At 37.0% G+C, this 9,383-nt stretch overlaps 1 protein-coding gene across 2 annotated transcripts in view; it reads left to right on the plus strand.

Moving 5' to 3' along the window:
- LOC119341577 overlaps window positions 1–3,433 on the plus strand; it is a 4,428-nt gene extending 995 nt beyond the window's left edge. The window contains exons 2-8 of one of the 2 annotated variants that reach the window (XM_037613450.1): window positions 373–459; window positions 1,283–1,384; window positions 1,795–1,887; window positions 2,054–2,152; window positions 2,286–2,384; window positions 2,990–3,069; window positions 3,156–3,433. In XM_037613450.1, the coding sequence (XP_037469347.1) occupies window positions 373–459; window positions 1,283–1,384; window positions 1,795–1,887; window positions 2,054–2,152; window positions 2,286–2,384; window positions 2,990–3,069; window positions 3,156–3,182 (587 nt within the window). In that variant the 3' untranslated portion in view covers window positions 3,183–3,433. The remainder of the gene's footprint in view (window positions 1–372; window positions 460–1,282; window positions 1,385–1,794; window positions 1,888–2,053; window positions 2,153–2,285; window positions 2,385–2,989; window positions 3,070–3,155) is intronic. The other variant, XM_037613451.1, reaches the window with a different exon arrangement.
- The last annotated feature ends 5,950 nt before the right edge of the window (window positions 3,434–9,383 follow it).

Consider the following 9,383-nt stretch of genomic DNA (forward strand, 5'->3'; position numbering starts at 1 on the left):
ATAGCATATGTACATTTAGCCTGTTTTGAGCAAAATCCAAGGTTTTTTTGTTGTTGTTGCGAGAATCCAAGGTTCTTTGTGCATCGAAGTCTCTGCTACCCAAATTTGACATGGTGATTTTTTTATTCATGTGAAGAACAATTACATTTCGCGGACCCTTGCAACTAGCTATAAAAAACACACCAAATCTGACGTAGTTGACTTGTTTTTGTGAACCGTGTACATCTGCGCAATGATCTTCATGGGCACTTGCATTTTTCTCTATATAAGGATGCAAAAACAGTTTGCACAAGTTATTATAATGTAATTTCACACATGATTTCAGTTTTTATCTATGTTAACTCTATTTGTTGCCTTTTTTGTTCTCTACAGCAACAGTAGGTTCTGCTAGGCGACAGCCTCCAATCATGCAGGAACATACTACCAAGAAAGGCCCAACTCCTGAGAACAATTCAGCAGGTTGTAAGAAGATGAAGGGGACCAAATTCAGTTTTTTTTTGACTCGTTGGCTCTTATATGAAACTTATGTCCATGTTGTAAATTTGGAGGCAAACATTAACATGTACACAATACATATAACGTACTTGTCAATTTGTGGTTCATATTTGAACTAAATCCAAGGATTGCATCCAAAAACTCATGATCCTGATTAGTTAGATCCAATTCTTTTTAAGCGAGTCTATAGACTGTATTTTCACACACGCATGTATAGTGACTTAATTGGTTTGTGTTTACAGTTTAGTTTCCTCAGATGGCTTACAGTTTTGCTGAATTTTATTTATTTAAAATTTATGGAACATATTTTATTTATCTATGAAGGGGTGAATGCTCCATCGAGGGGTGGAGTTTGGTATCATCTCAATACACCATGTCATCATATGGATATAGTCTCAACCCATGGAAACAACCTACCTCATAGATATATAAAACAAGGTTGAATTGTTATATTTTCTTGTTCTGGTAAAAGACTTAGCTTTTAAAACATTTTACAGCTTATATGCGGCTAATTAGTCTAAAATCAAATGGAACTTAATACAAAATTAAAACATTTTAAGTTTCTACTTCTATTTTGAGAATTAAACTGAAAGATAGGCGCATGCAGCCTCTAGACTGGTAACATGCTTATTTTTTATTTTGTTTTTACTATTATTTCACATACACATGTAATTTTTTTCAAAATAAGCTCATAAGTTTTTCGTAAGTTACTATAGTTTACTTCCTCACATGTGTTTTAGTTTATCTGGTTTTATTTGAAAATTGAAATTCATTTATCTCCATGAAGGGGTGAATGCTCCCATGTTGGGTGGAGTTGGCCATCTCGGTAACCCCCAATCCCGAGTTCATCCTACCATTATAGCTTCAACACATCAAAATGACAAAACTGGTAAGTGGATGTAAGAAAGTTAGAATGCATGTTCTGATGTTCTTGCGTAGACTTATTTGCTATTCTAGAAGTTATGTAAAAGGCACATTTAGTCTCACAATCGATAAATTATGTGGCCTTTGAGGGCAAAAAAACATGGAACTTGGTTTAGATAGAACATTTATCTCTTGGCAGTTTATTAAACTAAACTCAAGGATCTATTTGCAAATATCCTCTTTATATCATGACAATATGCAATTTTGGAATTTCTATTGAGCAAGTTTGCTTGAGTATTATTTCGTATAGACATGAGTAAATTGCCCAAAATAAGCCCACATGCTACTAGTATACTTATTTTACTTTCTCATATATCTTCCAGGTAAAATGATCAAAGTTTATTAATATATTTTGGAACTCATTATTACATGTAGGGATGAACTACCTATCAAGGGGTGGAGTGGGCAATCCTATCAGCCAGCAGGAGAAGTCTACCAGGATTGTCTCAAACAATGAAAACAATATAGGTATGGGGGCATGTTTATTTGAGTATGATTCCATATAGGCCCGTGTAAATTTCCCAAAATAAGCCCACATTATAATAGTGTAACTTACTAATTTACTTTCTCACATGTCTTCCATGTAAACTAAGAATGAATTGTTAATATATTTTAGAACTCATTTTTTACATAGGGGTGAATTATCTATCAAGGGGTGGAGTGGGAAATCCTATCAACACACAGGATAATTCTACCAGGATGGTTTCAAACTATGAAAACAATACAAGCATGGGTATGTAAACATAAAAAGTTCAAATGATTATGTTTCGTTCTAGGATAGACACATTTTCTCTTCCAAAACTTGTGTAAGATTTAATCCATATTTTAATTATACTTATGTATTGAGATGCACTTTTTTCGTGAAGGGCTCAATGTTCCATCATTGGGTGTTATTATCCGTCCTCAAACCCCACAAGGTCATGGTGCCAATGTAGTCTCAACTCCTGAGAACAACACAACAACCGGTAACATTTTTCTTTAAGAAAGGGATCACATGAGATTTGCAATTTTAGTTATGTGCATGAATAAAACAAGCAAGTCTATTATAAACCATGAAGGTTATCAAGAAAAAAAAGTAGAACACTCTTGAACTCCTACATTGTTGCTTCTAAAGTTCTTGGCACCTTCAAGGGACCAATTCATCGAATAACAGTAGTAAATGAAGAAATGAAGACACACATAGGGAAAGTTATGTTTCTAGGACCTACGCACCATAGTGAGCACATGCTCACTACCCACCTAGCATGTAGCATAGTTGAATGGTTATGTTTTGTTATCCTGGCAAACAATGACCATTTGCTCTCCTGAATTAACATACGGTATTTTATATGGAACCTCTTTGCAGATAACTTATTTGCAGCTTATAAGACATTTTTTAATTTTGTGGTGCCTATGTTGATCTATATCCACATATATCTGTAACCAAATCCACTCTATCCAAATTAAATACAATTGAAAAACATTTTCTATGCAACATTTTATAGCATTATCTACTCACTATATAACTATATGAGTATTGCAGTACATATTTTATTAAATCTATGCCTCTCTTACCTAATTTTAATTGTAGATGCACCAGTCGTTGGAACAGCAAACATAGCTATCCGTATGGCCCGTGAAAATCATGTTGCCGAGATACAACCTCCAATTGTAAGTCTTTACCCCCCCGGGGCATGTCTCATGCATAACCATGTGTCCATGATGACTAATCGTCAATCTGAAATCAAATTTTCTAGGTCAATGCGCTAATGTCCTCTGGGTAGCCATGAAGAGTGACTCAAGTTCAATGAAGAAAGACGCGTGCAGGTGCCTTTTGTTGGCCCTACATGAAGTACAAATAAACGCATATATGTGTCACGCATGAATAATATACTCATATGTATCAACTGCTCACAAGCATGTGCATAGTGAGCGTCATTTGTCTGTAATTTATACATTCGTGGTTACTTCATAAATGTTCAACGTGAAGTTGCAAAATATTCACCATGTATTACAAAGACATACATCATGTACTAAATGGTATTAATTGTGAAATATTTATTGTGTGTTTCAAAAAATTCGCACTGGGCATTTTAAAATAAGTTCATCGTTTATTTAAAAAATATTCAGAGTGTATTTAAAAAATATAGAAAATGTTCATTGTGTATTTAGAAAAAAATATCGTATATTCAAAAATTCATTGCATATTTGGAAATTTTAGAAAGCAGTAAAAATAGAAATATACATAGCGGGTTTTAAGCAGTTTTATTGACGATTGTGTTCCTTTTATACAACTCATTTGGTTTCCCCTTGTGGCTATTTTTTGTCTGTTGTTTCTTTTTATATTTACTTCTCATTTTCTATCTTTTTTTTCATTCCTTTTCACTTATGTTTCCCTTTTTTCCTTTCACGTTTTCCAAATTTTTTATCTTTTGTGGTTTCTGTTTCTTAAGTGCAACAACACTTGAAAATTTGAAAATGTGCATAATTTATTTAAATGAACATTTCTTCTTAATACATGGAAACGTTTTGAAAAAAAGATAAAGTTTTTCTAAACATGATTTTGGTAAAAGCCAGACCTTTCTTAAAATTACATGAACTGAAATGCATAAACATTAATTTGTTACACATTTTTTCGCAAAAACAATAAACTTTCTTTGTAATTTAAAATTTATTTTAAGATACATTATCTTTTACCATAAAGTCAAACATTTCTTTAAAATATGAAAACACGTTTTTCTCATTACATAATCATAACATTTTGTTAAAATATGCGAACATTTTCCAGAATAATATAATATTTTCCAAGTCACATAAAATAAAATAAAATAAAATAAAATGCGTGAACATCTTATATTTATACATAACTGTTGAAATATTTCTTTTAACAAATAAATTTGAAAACTTTTACGCACATGCTGGAAGTTATAGGCTTTTATTGGCTGTAGTACCGAATGGGACAAAATTTACAACGCAACGACGTGAGTTAGGCGACAAAGGGTGTTTGTCGAGGAACATCGTCGGCATGCCTGTCCAGAAGAAAAACAAAACGGAAGGAAAGAAAGAAAACGAAATAGAAACGTAATAAAAATAAATAGAAAAGGGAAAAAGGAGAGAAAATTAAAAAAAAGGAAAAAGGGAAAGAAGAAACACTAAAAAACCAGAACAAGAAAAAAAAAGGGTTCAGGTTCCCAAAATTGGAAAACACCGGCTGGAACCACTAGAAGGTTCCATAAACCGGGATCGCAGCAACCATTAACGGGCCGGCCCATATCGCGTCGCTCACTGTGCCAAACCTCTCTACAGCTTGGCGCACTGTGCATCAAATAGGAAATTCCTCTCCTATTGCACCGCGCCGTAGAAGGGCCGGAAATGGACTGGCCCATTGGCACAGACGCAAAGCGAGTTAAGCGCAACAATGTGACACCAAGAATCCCAAAAAAGATGTTACCCCGAAAAAAAAAGAATCCCAAAGAACAGAGCCACTTGAGATGATGGCTACTGGTGATTAATGTGTGGCACAAATCTATAAGAACAGACAACAGCGGTAGATTTGAATCATTTTTTGAGTTTTTGTGAACATTTCTTGGAAATTGTGAAGAATTTTGAAGTGATGATTTTTTTTGAAACCCCAAATAATTTTTGACATCCCAACATTTAGAAAAATGTACACAACTTTTGCAATTTCAAACATTTCTCAGAAACACAAAAGTTTTGGAATTCCAAACATTTTTATAAAATGCAATTAATTTTCTGAAATTCCGAACAATTTTTGATATCCCAACATTTACTAAAAATTTGAAGAAAATTCGAAAAAATGAACAAATTTTAAATGTGAACGATTTCTGAAAAAGTGAAAAAATCAAGTTATTATTGTTGGAAAAATAGGAATAACAAATTATGAATTTTATTTGGAAAATGCTAATATTTTTTGAATTGTGGACAAAATTTGGAACCGAGAACATCTTTTCCAAACAAAAGTTTAGAAAACACGAACATTGTTTAGAAATTACTGTTATAATTTTTAAATTTATGAAAAAATAAAGAATTGAAGAAAAACCATGGTTTAGAAAAAAAGTACTTTTTTGAAGCATGGTTTAATACAGTTTAGTTGCTTATATTTCGTCCAATTTGTTTTGTCAAAACCAACCAACATGGCATCTAGTTTTGAAGATGACGATGCGAGAATCACAACGTTGAAAATGGTTCTTGATTTGGAAGCACACTTTGAGAGATTAATCATTTAAAAAATAGAATCTAAGAAAAAAGCACAAATAAAACCACCCATCTTTCCTTGCACGTGGAAAGTAATTCACCAAAACTCTCCCTTATTGCTAAAAGTGTTGCACATGTGTTGCACCACTTGTTATTGGGAGTGACTTTCAAAAGGATTACACCTTAATTAGTGATTTCAATATTTTTCATTGTTTTCAACCGGCCTTCAATGCACCGATTGCTTTGAATGAGCCTACCCTAATAGAGTGATTTCTATTTTTCGAAAAATATATTAAATAAAGTGTCATTTTATTCCGAAAGAAAGTATGCTGTATATTTAAAAAATAATACCCCGAGTGTTAAAAAATGGTCATATGTTCAAAAGTTTCTATTTTGGAAAATATTGTTCATTTAAAAATAATGGCATGTGTGCTAAAAAAATGCCCATACACCTTATGCGAAAACACTACACTTTAAAAAAATCAGGTGCTGGAAAGAATGTCCATACACTTTTTTGGAAAATGGTCATATACTTAAAGAATTGTTCATGTCGTAGAAAAAAAATATGCATACCCTTTGGAGAAAAAAATAAAATTCATGCATTTTCCGCATGAAACGAGCCCACAAACAAATACAAAAAGGAAGAAAACATAGAATTACATGAAATAAAACAAACATAAAATAAAAATGAAGAAAAACGTACATAAAATATAATACTGACAAATCCAAAAAAGATAAAACCAAATAGAAAAGGGGAAAAGCAAAGGAAAAATATCGGTTTTAAGTCTAAGAATTCTCCGCTTGCTCAGTGCCAAGGAAATAGAAGAAATCACTAGCTTGTTGTATCACTTGCAAAAGTTACCCACAAACTCTTCCGCTGGCCATAAATGATGCAACACATGTACGTTGTATGTCCCCACCATAGAGTTAATTTCGGCCGGTTTTTCAGGGGATAGGAGGGTTGCGTGGACGTGTTTTTATTTGATTTTTAAAATGAAATAGCCCTTTCATAAATAAAATATAAAAGCATTTAGATCACTAGTTTTTATAGAAAAACTTTCAATCTATTCATCTTCAATCATGGCAATACAACGAACACCAGAAATAAAAATTACATCTAGATCTGTAGACCACCTAGCGATGACTACAAGCACTGAAGCGAGCCGAAGGTACGCCGCCGTCATCACCCCTTCATCACTTAATGATCTATATGCTCTTCATCTATAGAGAGAGTACCTCTTAAATCGAGCACTCAAATTATGTATTATTTTCGCCATTGCATTCTACGCTTTCAAAACTAGATCCGATACTTTTCTACAAACTTTTACTGGACGAAACTTGTACTCCCAACTATAATAAACCTCTAATTCACAAAATAATATACTTGTACTCCCTTTCTCGCGAAAAAAACATACTTGTACCCCCCAATATAACATATCTGTAATCCTCATGAGTAGTGTGCGGTCCAATATGTATCCCATGATGCAAACATGTACTCCTGCATGTGTTAGCAAGTAATCCTCGTGCTATACAACTTGTAGTCCCTGATGCAAACTGTTGACGCTCAAAATGGCACAATCATAAAGGTAGGTTAAGCTATGTCAAGATTAATTCAAACTTATGATTGAAAGTCACCTTCGGATGGCTCTTTTCAAGAAGATTATGAAGATGGTCCAGAACGGAGCTCGGATGCAAAAGTTATGACAATTTCAGAGGTGCCCTTGTTGACACCAAACTAAGAGATGGCCTGAAACATAATTAAGATGGCCTTTGATGGAAAAGTGTTCAACATTAAAGTTGTTCGTCTCGTCGAAATGGTCGGTTTTGAAAAACGTCTTAATCCAAGGTCGTATGCAACCTATGAAGCCAAAACAAGGGCAAAGCAGCGTGCGTAGGGACGGGGGCTTGCCTGCCGACGAGCCAGCACGCGCCCGAGTCTCTAGCTTGCCCACAGATTGGGTCAGGGCCCAGGCAGGTGATTCATGGTTATCGTCCAAAGCCCACGGGCCAATCATCCGCAACGTCAGCGGCAATGTGACCGAGCACAGGCGGCGCGACTAATGGGTGGGACCCGAGGATACCATGCCAATCCCGGCAAGGCGTCGGCCCGTCGCGGTGATGCCGGCGGCCGGAACAGCCATGTAGGGAGCGCGCACGACGTGAGCCAGCCGCACCATTCCCGGAGTTATGCGGGAAGTTGGGCGCCGGGGCCAGGCGTCCGGCATGGGGGAGCCGGCCTCAGGCGCAGCTCCGTCGGAGCAAGCCAACGGCGGTGGCGGGCGGGAGAGGGCAACCTGAAATCAGCGGAATGGGTGACAAAGATGTTGACGGGGTAGCCAACATGTGCCAGGCGAAGCGCTTAGCATGATCTGGATCGGCGTCCTCGTCTATGGCTTCTGGCACTGGGAGAAGCAGGTCGGTGATGCGGGAGATGATGTCGGGATTGCCCGTCCAGACAGAAAGTCAAAACACCGACATGTCCTCTTCGGAGCGGGTCTCATGCCCAGGCACTCGATTTCACAGTAGGGCGCAAGCATGGTCTCCGCCGAGGACCGAAACTATGCTAAAGGAAATACGCCCTAGAGATAAATGTCTATTATTCATGCTAGAATTGTATTAACTAGAAACTTGATACATGTGTGAATACATAGACAAAACACCGTGTCCCTAGTACTACTAGACTAGCTCGTTAACCAAAGATGGTTAAGTTTCCTAGCCATAGACATGTGTTATCCTTTGATGAACGGGATCACATCATTAGGAGAATGATGTGATGGACAAGACCCATCCGTTAGCTTAGCATAATGATTGTTCAGTTTTATTGCTACTGCTTTCTTCATGACAAATACATATTCCTCCGACTATGAGATTATGCAACTCCCGGACATCGGAGGAATGCCTTGTGTGCTAACAAACATCACAACGTAACTGGGTGATTATAAAGATGCTCTACAGGTATCTCCGAAGGTGTTTGTTGGGTTGACATAGATCGAGATTAGGATTTGTCACTCCGAGTATCGGAGAGGTATCTCTGGGCCCTCTCGGTAATGCACATCATATGAAGCCTTGCAAGCAATATGACTAATGAGTTAGTTGCGGGATGATGCACTATAGAACGAGTAAAGAGACTTGCATGTAACAAGATTGAACTAGGTATGAAGATACCGACGATCGAATCTCGGGCAATTAACATACCGATGACAAACGGAATAACGTATGTTGACATTGCGGTTTGACCAATAAAGATCTTCATAGAATATGTGGGAACCAATATGAACATCCAGGTTCCGCTATTAGTTATTGATTGGAGAGGTGTCTCGATCATGTCTACATAGTTCTCGAACCCGTAGGGTCCGCACGCTTAACGTTCGATGACGATTGGTATTATATGAGTTATGTGTTTTGGTGACCGAAGGTTATCCGGACTCCCGAATGAGATCACAGACATGACAAGGAGTCTCGAAATGGTCGAGAGGTAAAGATTGATATATTCGAAGGTTATATACGGACACCGGAATGGTTCCCAAGAGGCTCGGGGATTTTTTGGAGTACCAGGAGGTTACCGCAACCCCCCGGGAAAGTTTAATGGGCCTCATGGACCATAGTGGAGAGGAGAGGGCAGGCCAAAGGAGGTGGCACCCCCCAAGCCAATCCGAATTGGAAAAGGGGTGGGGGCCCGGGCCCCCCCTTTCCTTCTCCCTCTCCACCTCTTTCCCCTTTCCACCTCTTCGTAAAAAGGAAAAGTAGAGGGGGGCTGAATCCTACTAGGA

Source organism: Triticum dicoccoides, chromosome 7B (assembly GCF_002162155.2).
Source record: "Triticum dicoccoides isolate Atlit2015 ecotype Zavitan chromosome 7B, WEW_v2.0, whole genome shotgun sequence".
In the NCBI taxonomy this organism is placed as follows: domain Eukaryota; kingdom Viridiplantae; phylum Streptophyta; class Magnoliopsida; order Poales; family Poaceae; genus Triticum; species Triticum dicoccoides.